Genomic DNA, 22,752 nt, shown 5'->3' on the forward strand with positions numbered 1-22,752 from the left:
ATAATTTTAAGTGCTTGAAAGTTGGAATGCTATATGTATTATGAACACTTACTTTAAAATATAAAGTTGTAAAAATGTACAGATCCCTAAATATAACATTTAAAGTAGTATTCGAATGCTAAATAATGATTTAACTTAATAACGGTATTACTCGAATACTTTATTATATAATTTAACGTTACAGTCTATAATAAGGTGATAAATAGAAATAACTAATGTGGACAACTTAAATACAGTATAATTTGACTTTTAATAACTATAAAAAAAACTGTATAATTAAATTTACTACAGATAACAAGATTATTTCTAACTAAATAGGAAGTTATTAATAATTATTTTCATTAAGTAATCTAGGACTTGAGCCCCTCTCCTCACTAAATTTATCGAGCTCCGCCTATGATTATACTGTATAAATTTCGGTATGCATTGCTCATATATAAATATATTAATATGCTTACGAGTCGACGAATTATACATGTATACAATATATTAACTAGTGCAACATCGTTCCCAGAGGTAATGACGATTTTTGGAAAAGGAAAAGTGGGCGTAAGGTTTCTTTATGGTTATAATTTGTGTATTGAGTTAGCATTTTGGGTATAATTAAATCGACGTATAAACGTGCGCAACGATTCCTAAGTCCAACTCTTGAAAAATGTTGATCGAACGGTTTACATTGTAAACGACTGCTCTATCTGGTGGAAAATTCAAGTATCCCGCGAATTTTCTAGAGCGTATTGTATAGAGGGCGGCATGTATTTCAACAGTTGAGCAGGACTTATAAATCTAAATTATTTTTATCGTCAAACACTATAATAAAGGTGCGGATTAGATTTAACAGTGTATCGACGCCAATAGAAAATATAGTTACTCGTTAATATATTTTAGATATATTATAAAAACAATAAACACAATAATAAATATAAGTATAATATGTATAATTATTAGTTTATATAAGAAAAGTATCGAAAATAGGTACTTATTTACTTATTTACTATTTACTTCTATAGAAAAGCACTATAAATGATGACGAATATCTATAATAAATTAATAAATATTGATTAAACCAGTGATAGGCAACCTTTTGGACCTCTCGGACTACTAAATTTATACTGACCATACTCTAAATTCTACAGACCACTTATACTTTGATGATTGTGTTATTACGTGTTAATTCTTATTTGCTGTTTGCCAAACTGAACCTACTCAACAACATAACACAATACTTTTTCACATAATGATTATACGACACGATCTCGAGTTCCATAAAATAATATTGTAAATAATGTTCAAATTTTTCCGCGGACTATCTACATTTTCTCGCGGACCATCGGTTGACAACCGTTGGATTAAACGGTATTTTTTTATTAATAAGCATTTAATGTTAAGATAATAAAAGTATCCTACTTCTGCATAAATATATATATATATATATATAGATTTATATTTGTGTAAAAAAAAATCCATTAAAATTACTACGAATGAAACAATTACAACTTAAAAGTAATCTTAAAAATTAAATTTTGTTGTAAAAATGTAGTGTTTGATAACTTTTTAAACTATTTAATATATTGTTTTTGCTTTTTAAACAAATTTTATATCTTACTTAAAAAATCATGTTATAATTAGTTAAATAAATAGTACCGCATTCGCAATATTTTAATAACTGTGAAGTCCAAATAAAAATGTATATACATTTTTTTCCCATCTTTCATTTTAACCTATCCCAGCGTGGTATATTTAATAAGTACACGTATATGTACATGTTTACTTGAAATAAAGTATTAACTAGGACATGGAAATTACGAGATGTGTTACATTTATTTCCATCTTTTTCAATACGGTATAGCTGTAGGTACCTGTATGTATATTATATAAGAGCCATTACAAACATAGTTATATATTTGCGTAAAATAAGGTATATACTTGACTATGTTTGAAATAAAAAAGAACACTTAATACGATCGTATAAATCTCCGTAATAATTATAAAAATGCATTAATCTCTCTCTCTCTCTATATATATATAAATAATACGACATGACATTATTATTATGTATAATACGAAAATCAATTCTAAATACATTAATAACGCTTGTAGAATCATATCGAATTATTACAGTGTTTCATTAAGTCACATGCAGAAATAGACAAGTTATAAGGTGCGCTTAAAAAGTTTATATATTCAAGCACACGCATACTGACGAAGGCGTAAGTTGAAAACATAAGTATCAAAACGGATAAAACGACAATGAGCACTTGATGTATGGTCGAATCCTCTAAAGAGTAATACTTAAGTCGAGTAACAATTTCTTACATACAAACTCATATGAGTTTTAAACTGGTTAAGAGCAAAGGAAACCAAAACTAAGAAGTATTTGGTATGTTGGCAAAAGGTAACAGATAATAAATGTGTGCAAGAGGAGGATGATAATCATAGGTTGGAGTGAAACCTTGTAAAAGGCGCTCATGTACAAACAATCAACATGGTCTTTTTTAGATTACCAAAATGAAGATGCGTCTTACGGCATGTAAGATTGTAAGACTAAATAAGTATTGGCTAGAAAAATATCTTTCGTATAAAAGAAGAAGAATCTAAATATATAATAATGTTTATATTTTCTGTATCAACACAAGGTAATCAGTAAAAAAATTTTCAAATATTTTCACGATCTCCGTAAGTCAATAAAATAAAATATTAACACCTAAAACGTTAATTTCACGCTTACCGAGATGAATCCAATTTACCAAAACGTATATAATATCAAAATCACGAGTCACGCAAAACGACATAAATACTATATATTGGTTTTATTTTTTTTATTTACAACAAATCTCATTGCCATAATTAATCATAAAAACTGAAATCTAACATCTATTAAAAAATGTATAACGCAAGATTGTGTAATATGAAACTTTATTTTCAGACGATTTAGATCTCATGGATTATTATTCGAAATTTAATAAAACTAAAAACTGAGGACGCCAAACCCGCATGCGTTGTTTCCGTCTTACAAACTTAAGCACATCATAGAAATTTGTGTTTAGAAGTTGGTTCCAGTTTTGTATTGTATGCTTTAATATCAGTACCCATTAGAGTGAATTAAACTTTTCATTTGTAAGAAAGAGACAAGACTCAAACAACGCATGCGGGTTTTGTGTCCTCGTAATAATATTTTTTAGTTTCATTGTTCTGCAGATATCCCAAATATAAATTAATTAAGTGATAGGTTAAACTGTTGGTTCTTAATGGCCAAATAAAGACTATTGATAATTACTATTCGATATATATATATATTTTTTTAACATTTAGGAAATATACAATCCTCAATTAAAATAGTGTACAGTAATAATTCTTTGAATTACAACTTTTTCTTTAACAATATTGTTTGTGTTTCCTTAAATAAAATACTATACCATTAGGTACTTACAAATCTGCAAACATTTTAAATTCTTAACTGGTTATATTTAAAATAATTGTTGAAAATTAAGAATAAAACATAATTTGACATAGGTAAGCCGTTGTTACCGAAAATCTCCAGTGTAAAAATATGTTTGAATGATTTTTATTCGACCTAAAACATACGCATATATAGTGTCACATTTTTTAAAATAGCTATTTCCAATTCTCTTGAAACGACTTTAATACAGAGCCTCCTCTGCCGATCTCGCGTATTGATTTATTGTATTGTTATTGTTGCAAATATATTTCGAGTATAAACTACATACACGGGTGAAATACAAAACGCCATCTCGTTATTTATTCATGAAAATTGTAAACGGCTGTATTTGCAGTGTACCTACAAAATATGTACAACGTATGGACTTAGTGATCGTATTAATCGAAAAACCACTATATCAAATATTTATATAGGTACGCTATATCTTACAATCGTAATATATATCCACCAGTTTAATTTTTTTTTTTGTCTCCGCATTATAGAGTTTTGGTTAAAAAAATATAGCCTTTACGTATTTCGAAAATATTATCCTATAATAACGATATTTTACGTTTTAAAAGTATTAGGTATACAAGAGTGGTAACCATTAAGTGTATGTTATATACGTAAAATATTGGATGGGATACAAATTAAAGCGTTATGAAGCATTCGTGTCCAGGATGTAATTCTCGAAAACTTTGATCTATAAAGTTTTTATTAAGGGACATTTTATAACAATTGTTATAATATATACCAAACCATTATTGAGTTACGAGTTACAAGACTAACTCGTTTATATTTCCTGTGAATAAGATTATGAATACGTGTATACATGCGTTTATGTATAATGTATATATACATATATATTATTAAGTATATGTACATTTACGATTTCTGTTGTTAGACGTTATACAGTGCACGCGTATAACATCTTCGTGCATAATAGATTATTCTGTGATATACACAACCATCGACAGTCAAGGTTTTTGTCGAAAAACAATTTGTCAACAAAATGATTGTGTTTAAGATGTGGGGTATTTGTATTATGTCTTATTCGAAGTTAACTCCTGTGAAGTTTTCATTTACATTTGGCCTCTATTCTTTAAAGGATGGTTATGGTTGCTACACGCTGTCAGTCTGTAGACAAACAAAAAAACAGACTCAGCACAAAACTTTGTACCCTAAACCACACTTTCTTTAAGCTACTAGGTACTATGCGAATCGTTCAATCAATGAACATAAAGAAAGACATGAAAAGGACTGGAGAAATCATGTGAAAAATTGGTCTTTTAAAAGACGAAAAATCTCGGCTCCTGTTTTATTTGTTTCAAGCTATACGCTGTAAGCTACGCGAATATATAACTGTTCTTGACAAGCACGAGAAAAATTGAAACTAGACGAGGGAGCGGTCGGGCAAGGTAGGTGTGGAAGACGGTAGAAACTATAAATAAACAAAGTGAATCTAACAGGGTTTTCGATTCCAATTTAAAAATTGAATAATGAAAATAAAAAAACACGAGAATTTCACTCTAATGTTCAACTGTCATCGCACACGGTGTATACTGTGATCACGGTATACCATCGTTTATATACTTTATTTATACGTACGCGGAACAGGACATATTGATGAAACCCATAACCAACCTAACCGATTGTTGACAGGTCAATCCCGTTAGACATACTCGCGAATAAATATAACAAATAATATTGGTGCTCAAAAGTACACAATATATACGTAATATAGATACAGGAAACGTAATGCAGTTTGCATCAGCTACTGTCATCGGTAAAGTGACCTATCCGTCTGTATGCTGTGATATCTACCTATCCTTTGCATAATGCAAATATAAATATATATATTTGAGTGTATGCGCGCGTGTGTGTTGCGTTATACGTTTGATAACACCGTATCCCTCACTCCCTCTACATCACTATACATTATACAATGTTATGATAAATCACCTCATATTATACATGACCGTCGTTTTATTTGCTCGGCATTGTCAAATTTATAATAACTGGCGTGATAATATTATTGTCCAATATGTGTTCACAGTAATAGTAAATTATTATCGCGCGTAATACATTGTTATACCTAATTGTTATAGCCACTAGCTATTGAAAACAAATTTGTGAAATGGGTCTTACTAATGTGGCGTTTAAATTGTAAGTCTACATAAGCGCGATATAAATTACACATATATTCCATAATATTACCCATTACGAAGAATTAAAAGAATAATAAGTAGGGTTCGGATTTATATGTAAATACATATCTTTACTGTGACTTGATAAATTAGTTTAGATAAGTGGTGAATTCGTTTCAAGCGATTTTCAATGAAATTAATTATTTTATTTTACACTTTTGTTTACATATTTCACAGTAATTCCATTTTTCTTATATGTTTACAGTATATTAAATAAAAATCACGTTTTAGACTGCCTAAAATTAATTATACATATACATTGCGGAATCAATGGGGTAATATTGCAGGCTGAACTCACTCCTTTGGATATTACAAATACGAAATTTGCCCCATCGGTACCTCTTTGAAGTCGAGCACTCCTTTAGTCGGTACAAATCTGTGTTACCGCCTACTGCATGTAGATCATTTAACTTTGAGAATTTGAGCATGTATATGGTATATCATTGTTATCAATATCAAAGATGAATAAGATTCAATTTCATAATAATTTAAATTCAAGTGTCTTGATTTTTTATTTTCATTGTTTGTCATTTGTATAGCAATTTTTAATTTTTTTTTCGGTTTTTTTTTTTTTTTGTAATTTGTTTATATTCCATATTTTCATTTTTTATTACATATAAATTATTATAAAGTTATTTGTTATTACATATATATTTACATATTTTAGTTTTTTTAATATATATATATAAATCCGAGCCATAATAATAAGTAACAATATGTACCTATAGTGTCAATAAACATCTAATGGCAGTTATAGCGCTAGGCACCAGCTTTAACTGTTGGATCTGCGTAGTGTTGTATGTTATGACTAGGGAACAGATTTAAATGCTCTAAAAAACATGAAAAATGCCTTAAAAATATACGATTTAATGCACTCATAACAGAATTTTTTTTGAAATGCATTAAAAAATGCACTTAAAATTATGTTTAACATGAAAAAAATTTGAATCGTTTTCCTCATCTTCTAGTTTTCCTATCTCCTTTTTACTCTGAAAATTATTTTAAAAAAAAAATATACAATTTATATATTCGTTATATTTTTACCTCGTGTTTCATATTAGCACTCTATAATCAGGTGTTGCTTAATTTTTTATCGAATTTTATCAATTCCTGTATATATAAAAATGTTCTAAAAAGCAAATAAATCTGAAAAATGTAGAAAAATGCAAAAAGATACAAAATAAAAGTCACATTTTTTAATTCTTTGATGTATGATATGAACTTTGTGCTTGGAAAGCATTGTTTTCGAACATTCAGAAAAAAATTTAATTTGTATTCAAATCCATTCCCTAGTTATGACTTAATGACCTGTAGTAGTCGTGTTTTAAACAATGTGTAGATAGGTAGTAGGCACACAACTACACAAGGGCTTAACTGTTACTATTTACTCGTCGGTCTGGAATACTATAAAATTCAGGAAACTACTGGTATGATATTATAATGTTACGTATAATTGTCAATTTAAAATATCATGTAGCGTACGACTTCCACAGGGTTAAAAAAAATAAAATAAAAATACGTTTCCCAATTTTTATTTTTTGCTAATACACGATGGTTGACAATCGAAACAACATTGAATAGGTAATACTGATAATGTGATATTATATTATAATAAGACGCGTATATCATGTACGTCAAATGTGCACACGTATCGTTAAATAACTGTGTTCAGCTACGACGATCATAATAATAGTAATAATAACAATACATGAGTTATGATGTTATTGTAGACGTTTTAGATTTACATCATTACACATTATAAATGGGTACTAATTATGTTGTGTATGTAGGCGTAAAACACGCGTGCGTGCACGGATACACGTGTCGTCTTTCAGATTACGCGTAAGTAGAGATTCGATTTCGACAGAAATACCTAGGTATAATATATAATACGACAGTTCCGAGTTTGATTTAACGATAATGCACGTGCATATTGTGTAATATCGTTATATTTATATTTTGTGGTGTATGTAAAAAAAAAAAAAAAAAAAAAAATGTTAAGTACGACCGAAATAGCTACGACACGCGATACTTTATCGGATTTCGCAATAATTATACTATAAATAATAATGACCCGACTGCGTTATGATATATTATTATTATCAACGGTGGTGTAGTTAATCCTATGTATGCACGAGGGGAGCAGCATGATCACACGGGTCGGTTATCCGGTTACTCGCAGTAATGTAAGAGGAAAACACAAACGTCCAATAGTGAGCTTGCTATGTAGTGTAAACGTACGTATTTACTATACTGATTAATTATAAAACAATTGTGCGCGACAGCCGTCCACGTACGCTGTTGTATAGAATATTATTATTGCAATGATTTTTATCACAAATCGTAGTGCACGGATGCAAACTCACAGGCCACGACGATTTATCGAAAATACAATTATGTGTCAAACGATGATTCGAACAAGTGGTGACCTACTGTGACCACTGCAGTTCCAGTGCAAGAGGATTCATACTATATTCTTTACATTTGTAAAGGTCCATAAGTGGCAATCTCCATAATAATTAACATTTGACATTTAAAATAATTATGAGCGGAGCAGTATACTGAGCACGAATATCTTATTGGAGACCGTCTTTTTTCTACAATGTATATAACAACACTGTCAGTACACAGTGTAAGACTACAACGAATTCTCAATAAAGTCCATAGATGCGAAAAATAAACATGATATATTATATTATACCTTGCCTAACCTATAGGTAAGTGATACGCACTTTTTACCTTAAAATGATACCATTGGTTCTTATTCCTCAGGAAATGACGCATCTCATCGGATCGGAAGTGACGACGTTCAATAATATATTACACACGCGTATATTATACAAAACTCGTTTCGCCTAACTGCCGTTTGTCTGCAAGCCGATGAAGGTCGTGGTATAAAATCACCATTCGGCCGTCTAGATCGTGGTTCAAATTTGGCGACCACCGTGGACGTTGTTTATTATGATGATGTACTCACGGAGTAACTAAGATATTTTCCGTCATCGACTGACGATTTTAGTGGAAAACGGTTAGGTTAAATTAATCGTTTTTTTCGACTTCCCTCGTTCCGATTTACCAACCTACTTTGACGATTCACAATAAAATCGTTTTTGCGGCATCGTGAAACTAAAGAAAAACTTTAACGAAACGAGTCTTTTTATAAGTAAAACGTATTATCGTTGAAAGTATGGCATTTTATTTTGATACCGTGTTATGTCCGATACTCATCATCGTCCGTTTCCCGACCCGATCATCAGTTTGAAGACTGCGCTTCAAGATCACACAATGTCACGTACATTATTCAGTATTCACAACCTCGCGGGCTGCTTGTACGTTGTAACTAAGAAATAAGGAAATATACCATTATACCCGACGCTTCTACTGATTACGTCCGTATTATATTGGCGTTGTTTAAAATTGCCATTTACATAATATTATAATGTGGGTATGGGATAATATATAGGTTACGTTTGTAAAATCCAAGTCAAACCTTAGTAAAACAGCCGCGTAACACACTGTATACTGTTTTTTTTTAAAACAATACATAAAAAGTATGAAGTATCGTGTTGTGCATTATTTTCGTTCGTTTTATCGTGCTTAGATATTAAAACTTGTGTACATATTATGTTTACAAAACACAAGCTCAATTTTTGTGTAATAATATAGTCCATGCCATAGTAATAGTGAAACGAACGTAATAAGAAGCCCACAGTCAATCAAGAATTCGATTAAAGACACTAATTTATATTCATTTATATTTATATATATATTTATAACTGCAAAATATTTACAATTACAGCCTATGATGATGGCTGCCATGTTATTTAAATAAATAATAATAAAATAGATTATTTGTTTTTCGATTCAGTTTTATTTATATTTTATATTACCTATATCAAATTTCAATTTTACATTTTAATACATACATATATATTAGTCAAAATAAATAAAATATCTCAACTTACCGCTGAACAAATACTGTTAGCTAGGTTAGAGTAGGTAAATAATCCACGTTATCATCGTTTCTAGTGTATGATATAACTCATAATACTCAACTTAATATTATGCTAATGTAGAATAGAACACAAATTAGATTTCCTAAGATATAATGCACTGCAGCGAACACATTTCACGAAATCTTAACTATATTATATAGTATATAAATAGTAAATTATAGTACCTATACAAAAAATATAATAAAGTAACTATGTATTAATTATTATTGTCCCTAATAATATACTGTGTACCTATATAAACATTAGACATTATGTGTTATATTTTTAGTTCTGAAATAATTTTTGATTTACTATTTTTGTTTACGATTTCCAAAATAAACCATTATATCCAAACAATTTTTCTAATACAGTACAGTTTCATATTGATTACCTTTTATTTCATTGCGTGCGTTTTACAATCCACTGTAATTTACCGTGCATATGACTATACAATACGTAAATATTAAATTACGCGAACAATATTTTATAACAATATTGTGACGATAGCGGGTGCCTATTGACATAGGTACTATTATACGGGTATTGGGTACCTACTCCAAATCATGTAAGTATGATGTATTTTCTGTTCATCTACAGCACTACTCGAGTAGGTATGTACAAGTATATACTTTTGACGAGTAGTCTTGCTAAGGATGTCTGTCTTTGACTGCTGGCAGCCACTAAAATCGTATCGTTTCCTAAGCCAAATTTACTAGAATTAGAATATTAATATGTAATATTATAGGTACGATATCATGATATCATGGCATTCGTCCAGATAATAATAAGGCAGATAATTTTCTATTTTATTTTATTTTTATCAATATTTAAATATTATTTTTGAAAAAATTCAAGTTGTGGTACATCATCGATGATTACGTTAATAGATATTTTACTTTATGCGAAAATCGGTTGGATTTAACGACATTTTGATATAGACATAATTTTTACAATTAAAGTAAGTTTCATTTGTTTTCAATTATATATTGCGTTTGAAAATTCAGCACACTGAATACTCAACTAGACTTTATTCACTCAGTTTTGAAATGTTTAGAAATACGCAGTTTTATATAAATAGTAACCAGTTGCGTTCTGGAACTATAGGTAAAAAGATAAGATGGGAATTATAAAAGACAATGTTCCATAAGGGTTGATTTTTTTTTATTAAATTGTTATTGTGTTGTTTTAATTTATTGTATTTACAGTAGCTAATTCATTTGTTGATTATGTTTATTTTACTCTAAACTTTTTAAAATTAATTTAGTTCATTTTTTAATTGACAACTATATGCTGCATACAAATACCACATTTGGTCAAGTTTGTCGTTGTTTGCGAAATTCGATTCACAAAAATATTTTACACAGTAGGTATATAATCTGATTCATATTTTACAATGTAACACGTGACATTCGAACATTTCACGAAATCATTACGGTTTACTTCTACAACTCTTGATGGTCTTTTAAATTACATTAAGACTGGGTTTTCGAAATTTAATTTCCAAATTCAGTCATGTGAAAAATGTCTACGAGTCTTTAGCTTGAGTTAGGTTTATGAAAAAGTACTACGTTATACTCCGACGTCGAATTCATACCATTTAACACTTGGTTGAATTCGTATTTTCTCAAAGACGAATTTAATTTCTTAGTAAAGCCTTGTCACTGTGCTTTTGGAATAACGTTGAACTATATCGAATTTCTCGAAAACTAAAAATATTTCATACGTGTTATAAATCGCGTTCTGTTTTTGAAATTTTAAATGACGAGTAGTGGGTTTGAAGTTTGAACGTTTTCATCAACAACTAGATAATATACTACACTTCACTATATTGGCTTTAGTTATTCATACACGATAGGAATCAGCTTAATCCTTTTTATTCGAGTCTAATGTACCGTCATATATGCATATATCTCACTTAATTTATTTTTCTGGACGAATTTCTAAATGAGTAGATAATTTATAAGTTGAAATATATAATATAATATTATGAACAATAAATACAAAATGAAGTATATCAAAATAAAAATACGGCTATTTTAATTTATTTTAGTCATTAACTATATTATACATTTATGAAGTTAGTACGTTTTATTGTTAATTTTACTCGTTATATGGCGGCAAATACGTGAGTTACAATTTGGATTGTTTGATACACTTAATATTAATTAGATATACCATGCGTATAAATAAAATAATTAATAGACTGAAAGTAAAAGTCTTCAAAAGCTACGTTGTGGTTTAAATTATCTTATTTTATATTAAATTTAATGTTATGCGAAATTACGTCTTGTAATTTAATATAATTTCGTTTAAATTGCGCAGAAGATATTTGGGGAGAAAATCGTAAATATTTAAACTCGTCCCATCTTAAAAGTACTATTTATCGATTTTTCCTAGATTATCGAATAATAAATCATTCATTGCTAAATATTACATAGGACCGAGACCATATTGTAATATATAAAGATAGTTTGCGTACAGCACCATTGTGTTCACAGTTGGTGGCAGGAATACGTTCAATCATATAAAGTCCAACTAGTTTTAAATTTGTATTATTTTTGAGTGGATATATTATACCTAAACTATAAAGTATGCCAACCATACCCGTTTTTAGAAAAGTGATCCGTTACTTTTTGACATAATAAATTGATGCGAAATCGTTAGGTAACTCTCTAAAACGTACCACTGAAATATTATCGTTGATGCGAAAAAAAAATGTACATTATTTACAGTATACGTTCGGGATGGAAAATAAAATCTTAGCATTATCAATAGTGAAATATCGAGTTTTATAATATCTAATGACATTTCTATAATAATTTTCATCAGAATTTTAACAGGAAAAATTGTAAAAGATAAAACACAATATACGTCGATATCTCAAGACTTAGCCACAGGAAATCGATATTTAAAACAGTAAAATAACGTAGCATAATTTGTTTAACAATATAGTATATTATTATACATAATATATATATATATATTAAATACTAACAGTTCATAAGAAATAAAATATTACACTTTGGTAATATTAAATTTAAGAATATTATAATATTAATGGCGAGTATTTGAAAACTTTATTTAAATAAATAAATTAAAAATTAAAAATAGATTACAACCAATCGTTTCCGATCGACAAGCGCATATATTTTTAATTTATCTTAATGTTATTATGTGTGCTCGTATACGTATATAATATTTGTTCAATATTATAATTTGAAATATCTTTGATTTTTTTCATATTAAATGGACGATTTCTGCTTATTATAATGTATTGTTCGTGTATCAGATACCTATATACTGGTGCAATTTAATATATTAAATGATTATATACATTGTGTATAGTATGTTGGTGCATAAAAAAATAACACTTATTTTGATTTATGATATTTTACTGACTAAAATATTTTGAAAGAATTTAGTAAATATTGGTATGTGTAGGGAACTCAATAGCAAGTAATAAAAATGACGATAATCAATCGATCGATTTTTAATTAAATTATACATAATATCACTAAAAATGATTTTAGTAGAACAATAATTTGGTTCTAGTCATACGTATGAAGAATACCTATGATTTAAAAAAATCTGGACTTTGTTTAAAGAACATTTTAAGTCAGTGACAAATGCATGTTGCTGTCTCAATGATAACGTTGGAAGGTTTATAGCTATTTTATTATTAAAAACTATAAAACTATTAAAAAAATTACATTTTAACTTTGAAATAAATAAATTATTTCAGTGATTCTTTAGAAACTATATTAGCAATCTTTCTTTCTGGCACCAAAATTACTTAACTTTATGGTTTGAAATTTTTAATATTCGTTATAAAATTGTTCATGTGAAAAACAATCATCTATTATATTGATTTCATTGATTCATAATGATTACCCTTGTGAATTCTTGTGAATATTGATTTCTATTGTAGAGCATATTTTAACGAGAAAGTTCATTATTTTAAACTTAAACGTATGGTCTGATGGTAATATCGGTATACTTGGGATCAAAACTAATTAGATTTTGCAGCAAATTTATACCATTTTGACTTTTAAAACACGTGCACGTATATATATTTATTAATTCGTTTATAACACTTAACAATATATTATGGTCGCTTTTCTAAATAAGACAAATTATGTTTTCGTTATTATTTATATATGTTGCTCTCAATCGGTCACACGGCCGGCCATATCCAAAAGCAGTGATGCGTTTATCCCTATTTTTTACAAATCAACATACACATGACCTGTTCTTAAAAAGATATACGTTCAATAAATAAATCAGCAGGAAATAACTCCAGAAATACGACTGCGTTTCAATGAGAAATTTGATTAAAAAGATACGTCGTAAATATATCTATTTCTGTGTCACGTGATATGAGAATATAATACCCAGTTTATTATTATATAATAATACTACTTCGCGTACATACAAGTGTTTTTTAAAAAAAAAGTTATACACAACCGCTACAGTGGTTGAACGATAAAAGTTCAGCTCATCCGTCCAAATTGACTTTCGTTTGTTTTTTGGACGATTAATAATCGTGACTGCTTGACAAATAGGATACACGTGCGGTGTCTTAGCCCCGTAATATTCCTGCCACTACACACATTATATCCTCCTATCGCCGTCCATTTCTCAACGTTCTCGTCGTCTTGACAAATTATAGACGCGTATTTCAAGGAGATTTTTACCCAAATGCACAGTCATCGTTTTAAATCGGAACTCTTCGTGCCACCGAAGAAGTTATTCGAATATCATAGTCAGGTAGTCAAATATTATAAATACAATAAGACTTATATACAAATGACGGTAAAATATTATTATCAACTGATCTCTGTGAACGATTGTGAACAACTTATAAATCTATCTGTCGCATCATATTGCAGTGCGTCGAGATTTCGTTTGATTTTGTAGCTTTTTGTTAATGCGTTTTTCTTTATAAATAGGTAAATTATTCAAACATTATCAGATGCCGATAACACATGTATAAATACACCAACCTATTGTGTACCTGTATAGAATTATTAAAATTGAAAAAGAATCTGTTAATGAATTATTCATTATTTTTTTTTCTTTTCTTATTATTATTTTTTTTTTTTGTTGAAATGTATTATTAAAATATTATATAATTGTATTCATAGCATTATGAATATTTAATCAATAAAGTCCCGTAAAAACTGAAAACCATTGAATACCACAAAAGCACTTTTTATTGTTTTCATACAACTATACTTAAAATACCGTAATTCGCAATATTATCACAACCGATTATTTAAAATTATTGTAATTTTATTTTTCCGTTAATATTTTGTTCATAAATTATTCGATAAGATATTGTTTTAATAACCATTTTAATAACCGTTTTTTGAATACTTATATTAATGCGTACGATTTTGATCATAAAAAAACAGATAGTTTCACAAGTTGTAATAATACTAAGATTGAAACAAATTTCAAAATGTAATATTTCATATAGAATAACTTAATAATACACTAGTCAACATTAAATAGGTACTTAAATATAAGCGTAAATAAGAAAATAAGGAGAAGTGCGCTTTAATAGTTCAAAATCCCCAAAAAAAAAATTAAATTAAATTAAAAATATTTTATTAAGTTATGAAAGTATATTATATAATTTAAAATTGATATACAATTGTTATACTCAATAACTGTCATAGAGAAAAAAATATGAAATACATTTTAATTAATATAGTTTATGAAACCAATTCACTCGGTAAAATAAATTATGTAGATACCAATCAGCATCTTGGCTATTTATGTTGTACGCCATAAAATACCTAGTATTAATTATTACTTATTAGTCATTATATAAATAAATATTATAATAATTATCCTTTTCGGTCTATTTTTGAATTATTTTAATAATTTATATGATACCGAACACTTTATATATCCAAACCATCAATCCTCAAATTTGAAATGTTATTTGCGACCATGAATACACGTCATAGTATGTATTTATACGTCTATAAGAAATACATGAGTGTCGAGGTGGTAAAATGTAATTAATGTTTACTCTGTTAATAACTACGGACAAAATAACTATATGGTAATATATTACACGTGACGAATTTACTTCAAACACTTACCTTTATACTATAATAGAAGCGAACACATTTTGGGTGTGTATATGTATACTTTATGCACGCCCGAGGAAGGTTTCTACCAGAACTAAATGTTACTGAATTTTGATATAATAAATCGCGCATAAAACTTGCATATTATTATGCAATATAGTATACATATCTATGACTTTCCGGGAAGATATAATGGGACTTCTTGAGTATACGGTGTTAATTTATTATTACACACGGAATACCACAGGCGCTGGGACAAAGTTTTCACCGCATTCGGCGTTGTGGTGAGCAGCAACTACTCATAAATATAGTAAATTCAAAACTAAATAAAAAAAATTTTCTAACTTGCATACATCCTGTTGTAGTATAGTATTAATATAAAACGTACTGCGTGTACCCTAGGTACTGTGTTACAATTGTGCCGAATGTCTTCCCATCCTTCAATATCGATCGAGCACCAAAGCTCAAATAATAATATACTATTTTGATACCTCATATCAATAGAGCTCGAACTTTAATGACCCAAAAAAGTACTGTATAAGGAATAATATATAGCACATTACATTATTATATATTTACATAATAATATATTTGTACTATCCTCTACTTTTCACATTTGCAATTGTAATAATATATCCATATATAGATCACAGTACTATATAAAATAGATATGGGTTTTGTAGTACACTCTTTAAATGTCTTTATATTTGGCTTCCTAAGATTTTTATTTAAATATTAAATTATAGCTGAAAATTGTATTATTTACAATTACAAGTAAAAAAAAAAAACATCGAAAAATAAAATCAAGGAATCGCTAAACATGTATACCTAAACGAAAAACATTTGGTATTTTATTCATTAAATTGTGAAATTAATTTATGACTTATATTTAATATAAAAATAATTTATATTATTATTTATTATAATTATGAATAATAATTCAAAAACAACAAAATTCATGTCTTAACTATTGATCATGAGCGTTTTCGTGTGAGGAGGGGTATTGAGGATATATCCCCCATAGTCTTTTTGTTTTTAGATAATTTAGAGTTTCCTGAGACAAAATAATGACAGACAAATAATTTTATTATAATTTAATGTATGTTGTTTTTATACAAGAAAAGGGATGTGAGGGCTTAACCCCGTGGCTCACTTTTTAATAAATATTCATATCTCCCCTCGCCCACCAATAAAAAATCCTGTTAACGCCTCTGACATTGATAGCAAAACAACGTGCAGTTGACAAAATATCTCATTGCCTATGACAATTAAATGTAGGTAATATTATTTTGCAGGTCTGTTTGACTAGATATGTTACGCACTTTTACCAATTTTACTAGCAGGTACTTCCGATGCTTTTATGATTACATATTTTCCAGGTATAATAATTGATTATTAATATTATAGATTGCTGAATTGTTCACTGTAGCATATAATTAATCTGCGCGACGAGGGTGAATACCGCTACACAGCGCTGCGCCTCCCGCTTAGTTCTGGCAGATTTCTCACCGAACGCTAGTAGTCAACTAGTGCAACGTGCAAGTATTCATAATTATTTGCAAAATTAATATCACTATTTCGGGAAATGTTTCGTAATTTAATTTCCATAATCGAAGTCAACAGAGTTCTGAGTCCCCACTCACTTGCTCTATGCTCGGCCCCATGGTATTTATTTATAATCAATGATGTATACCTATAATATACCTATATTTTATGTAACGGTTGAGTATCTACGACTGTCGTACGCTGTATACAGTCATTACAGTCTCAATAGAGTTAAATTGAATTATGATAATTTATAAATGCCGAGCCGAATTTACGAGTTGATGTGCGGGTAAAAGGGGAAGGGGAAGGATAAATAGCGTGGATGTATTACATTGATAATGTAGCGTTGACGACAAGTATTTCATCGGATTTGTCGTCTTAGTTCATAATAATATGTGCGAGTGCCACGCAATGGTCAGCATTAAGTATTAGTAAATATATAAATATATAATGCATGTTTGTAAGACCATAATGATGATATACGTCAGGGACATGGGATGTGTGTGTATGTATGTGTGTGCGTTGTCGGAAAAGTGGAAAGACGGCGGGTATGAATGCATAATGCAGTAGTAGCGAGACGTGTACACATGATACAACCGGCGGAAAGTATAAATTCCCGTCTGGCGAACGAGAAGTTTTCATATTTCTTCGGGTTACGTTGACGTGTACACCGGCGAACAAATAAACATACACACACACATCCATACACACGTGTGCACACAATAACTTGAATGTGGACGAGAAAAATAAATAAACGAAAAAACGAGCAGGTGAGCACCGCCATACAACAAAGATCTTATACGTGTTGTTATATTCGTTGCGGCAAATTCGGTTTTCGGCTCAAAAGACACGCATTATGGCGAGATTTATAAGTATACCTATACCACTTTATAAAGGCGCTCCGATCTTACCCTATCCAAACGGACTTTTTTTTTTTTTTTGTCGCAAACACGAATCTATCGTTAGTCCGAGAAAAAATAATAAGTAACCAAAGCAAACGACGCGTGAACAACGTCAAGTTTTGTTTTTTTTTTACTTTCGCGTACCTATGTACATATGCTAACAAAAATAATCCATTTAAGAGAAAATATCGGGCATGCGCCGTTTACAAGCTGTGGTCGAATACATACATACTAAGATATTATATATTATATTATTTTCTTTACTTTCAATCGAACTTCTTATTCCGACTAAAGTTCTGTTAATAATTCAAGAGCTACGTGACACGGTGACAGTTTGAAATTCAAATTTTATAAAAGTTTATCGAAACCCGACATTGCATTTAGATACGTTAAAAATATTAAAAACTTAGTAATCCTCAAGTATGCTAGTAATTTTGAATACCTTCGTCTCATTATAAATATTTCAATTTCATGATAAATATTTGTTTTTAACAATATGAAAGTTTTTATACCACAATGCATAATACTTCTGTTGTATATTAAATAATACGATCGACCCGTGACTAAATTAAGATACAATATAGTCGCTACTACATTTTCCCAACTATTAAATAAAATTATAATACAATAATACAAACATTATATTTGCTTAATTAACCAACAATTGTATATAAATAAGTAATGCTCTGGTATCTTTGTTTGCCAATTACTTATCATACAAATAAGAAACTTAAAGAAAACATTATTATGATATTTTATACTAATAATTTTATCGGTATACGATCCATTAATAAAGTATACTTAGTTTTTGATGAGTGTTGGTTTTTCTTATAATAACAAATATATAAATTAAAATATACATTGCCCTGAGTAGCTAACACATATATTGTTCTAAATCATTGTACACAATATTGTAATTTACAATCAGTGATATTACTGACCTATATCGCTATATATTCACTAGTTAGTGCATTACTATACTCATTATTTAATAACATTAACAATGAAATCTTTTGAAATATATTTGCAAAACCATTTTATTTTAAATTCTCAATCGTATATTAATTAACAATAAATAATACGACGATGTATTTTTGTATCTTAATTTAAAGTTCTAAACAATAATACACTATAATTGGTAATTTTCAACCCTTATTAGTAAAAAACTACATTTTCATATTCATATGATATAATATTTTATTTATAGTTTATCCAATCACTATATACTATAACTTTGAGTAATAATTTAACTGTTTTTCAACCTGTTTATTGTATTTATTGATTTATTGTTTTATTTACTAATTGAATACTTACGTATTTAATTAGTTTGATTTTTTTTTTCAAACACGTCAATTAACATTGATTGAACAATAATATCATGCAAGTATGTGCTTAAATATTATGATGCAAGTACCTACATCAAACGTCTGTTAATATTGGTTTGAACTACCTACTTACATTTACTATTGTAGTTTATAAATTATAATTCAAGTAATCTATCGAATCTAATATTGAATTATTATAATATTTACACACAATAAAAAATAAATAACAATAGCGCTGACAGCTTTTACGATGCCACGTTAGGTTAGATTAGGTTTCTATTAAAATGTATAAATATAATTTTATTTTTGTGTAAGGAATTCAAATAAACTTTTCTAAATCAGTTTACTTCACAATACCTAAAATTTGTATTTCGTACTAGCTAAACTTTGGCCCACAATATTAAAGATTTTAATACGTGATATTTAGCTCAATATTATTAGGATAAATGGAAGCAAAAAAAAAACAATATACCTATACATAATAACCTAAATATATAAACACCTAACTAATGAGGAAACCTGTTATTCAGAAAAACCAACCCTTTCTTTACAGTAAAACCCTTAACACATTCTATATCTAAAAGATAATAGTGTTATTGATTTAACACTTGTTTTATATTATACAAAGTATGCATGTATTTTATTTTAAAACTATTAAGAAAATTAAACAAGACCCAATTTGTTTTATTTAAAAAAGAAAATTTCAGAGTATAAATTTGTATAAATACATAAAACGTAAAATAAATTGTTATAAAAAAACAATAGTTTAAAATCATTCGAAAATTAATACATTGGGGATTAAATATCAGAAATGTTATAAAAACAATTATTCTAATAATAGTAGTTATTGAAATAGGAGGAAATTTATTACTCTATTACATATAGAATTACAATAAATATTAAATACTGAATGGTGCTACTAGAATATTACTACCACTAAAACTAATTTATCACACGCACCCCCACACCACTAAATATAAATTTAATAGTTTTCTTTAATCTCCACAGAGTTAACTAAAATAGACCGGCGAATTATTGATAATATTACAATGGTGGATATTGTTGACCACAAGGGGTTATCAAAATCCGTGTAATGAAACTTTACCTGTACTTTGGCGGAAAATGGAAACAATAATTTATTTTGTTTGTATTAAGTAACTGTTCCAACCCATCCGCTCACAAAAGGACTATATTATTATTAGGTAGTATGGAAGTGGATTTATTACCATTATTGTCATTGTTATACAAAATATATTGTTAATATGCAAAAATGGTAATTACATAAGTTTCTTTTTTACATTATACTGTTATTTTTTTGTCTTTCTGAAAAACTGTACAACTAATTTTATTTTATTTCTGTGTATGAACTAAAACATCATATAATTTTAGTTAAAAAAAAAAAAAAAACAAGAATAATTTGATAAAACTAATTTTTATATTATACAAATTACTTTTTGGACATATCTTACGAATAATAATAAAATAAAACATAGCCAATATTTTTAAATTTAACGAAGTATACTTCAATATATTATCTTATCTGTACAAAACTTAAAAAGTCTTAAAATTATAAAGATGATATTAGTAAAATAAATTGTGTATTAGATATTGACAATTTTTTTATTTAATTATTAGGTGCTATGAATTTCTGAAAAAAAATTCCAAACAGCAAAATAACTGTAGTGTTTTTATTTTTTATATGATAAACTTTCGACAAAATACACCCCGACGTGAAACGAATAAAAATAAAACCCTTATGAGTAAACTGTTTCCCATTCGTTAATACTCAAGTTATCATCTTAAACAACTCACGTACCCATGTGAAGTGGTTTATTTGATTAAACTAACGAGTGTATCAAAATGCTTAAGTATTAAAGTAAGATGTATCGGAATAACGAAAAATCATACTAACGTTACAGCACGTGGTCGTAACTTGTGAACAACTATAATTTTTAATTAATTTAAAACAGCGTGTTAACAGTTTCAACGTGTTAAAACTGTGTATTGTTATGATGATAATTGTGAAAATATTATTTTTTTAGTTAAGTATGTCGAATACTTAAATGTTTGTTAACTATAACACAAACTTAATACTTATTAGTCATAATCTCATAATATTTTAATACTATAGTGTCAGGAGTATTATTACATCATAAAATAATTTATATTATATAACGAGTATGATAACACACTGCACTACTACAGTTATAGTGTAAAAATGTTATAACCTTTAATATGCATATAATATGTGTTAAAAGTAAATTAATAAAAGCGTCTTCCATTTTACAATATTAATAAGTAAATAGTAATGGAATAACTGCAGTATTTCACGTATAAGCACACGTGTTTTACACATTGAAACAGTATTAAAAACATTCAATTTTCATACGTGTAATATATTTTTTTTATGAGTTTTTCGTTTTATACAAACCGACCAGTTTTAATCGTTAAGTATAAAATGCGGACACATTATACGTATATTGTATTAACAAGGTAGATGTGTCCCGAGAAAAAAAAAACAATAATCATAAAAGGATTAACGATGATTATTACAATACAGTAGAATCGATAAATCTCTGAATTTGTTACTTGAAAAAATATATAAAAACCCTTAAATAATATTTGTATCTTAGCTATTACCCGCGCAATGTTATTTTAGTTTTATTATCTAAAACGTTTGAGTAATAATATCGACAAATTTAACTTAAATTAAAAATAAATCTCGTGTACATAAAAATACTTTTTGAAGTTTATATTAAACAAAATATACTATATTTTCTTGTATTTATGATATTATTTTTATTTTTTTAGTATAATTTTATTCGCAGTTTTATATAACACATAACATGTAAAGCGAAATTGTAACGTAAATCGAAGTCGATCGTGTATTATATTATATTTTAATATTATTCAGTGAAATATGACCGTTTTACCTTTGCTGAGAATACTGGCTCAAAAAAAGTGGATAGTTCCGTAAAAATCGTAGCCACATATAATAATTTATATATTCCCGCACTCGTTTGTTTGTTTCAATCGATTGATTACGTTCCGTTCGAAATAATAATAATACAGCAATAACATACAATAATCACACGACGGACTGAAAAATAATAATAATAATAACTGCGCGTATAGGTGTATGCGGTTACTCACGTATGGTCTTATACGTCTTTAAAACGCGCACGCAACATTGATCATTTATAGGTACACACTTGTACAGAATGTTTTACTTTGCGCC

The 22,752-nt window shown here is 28.2% G+C and overlaps 1 protein-coding gene across 1 annotated transcript in view; it reads right to left on the reverse strand.

Annotated features, from left to right (window-relative positions):
* Positions 1-22,521, reverse strand: part of LOC113549517 (eye-specific diacylglycerol kinase) — a 201,050-nt gene extending 178,529 nt beyond the window's left edge. Inside the window, exon 1 of the mRNA XM_026950860.1 lies at positions 22,448-22,521. Within this exon, the coding sequence (XP_026806661.1) occupies positions 22,448-22,506 (59 nt within the window). The 5' untranslated portion in view covers positions 22,507-22,521. The remainder of the gene's footprint in view (positions 1-22,447) is intronic.
* Positions 22,522-22,752: the final 231 nt, after the last annotated feature.

Source organism: Rhopalosiphum maidis, chromosome 4 (assembly GCF_003676215.2).
Source record: "Rhopalosiphum maidis isolate BTI-1 chromosome 4, ASM367621v3, whole genome shotgun sequence".
Taxonomy (NCBI): domain Eukaryota; kingdom Metazoa; phylum Arthropoda; class Insecta; order Hemiptera; family Aphididae; genus Rhopalosiphum; species Rhopalosiphum maidis.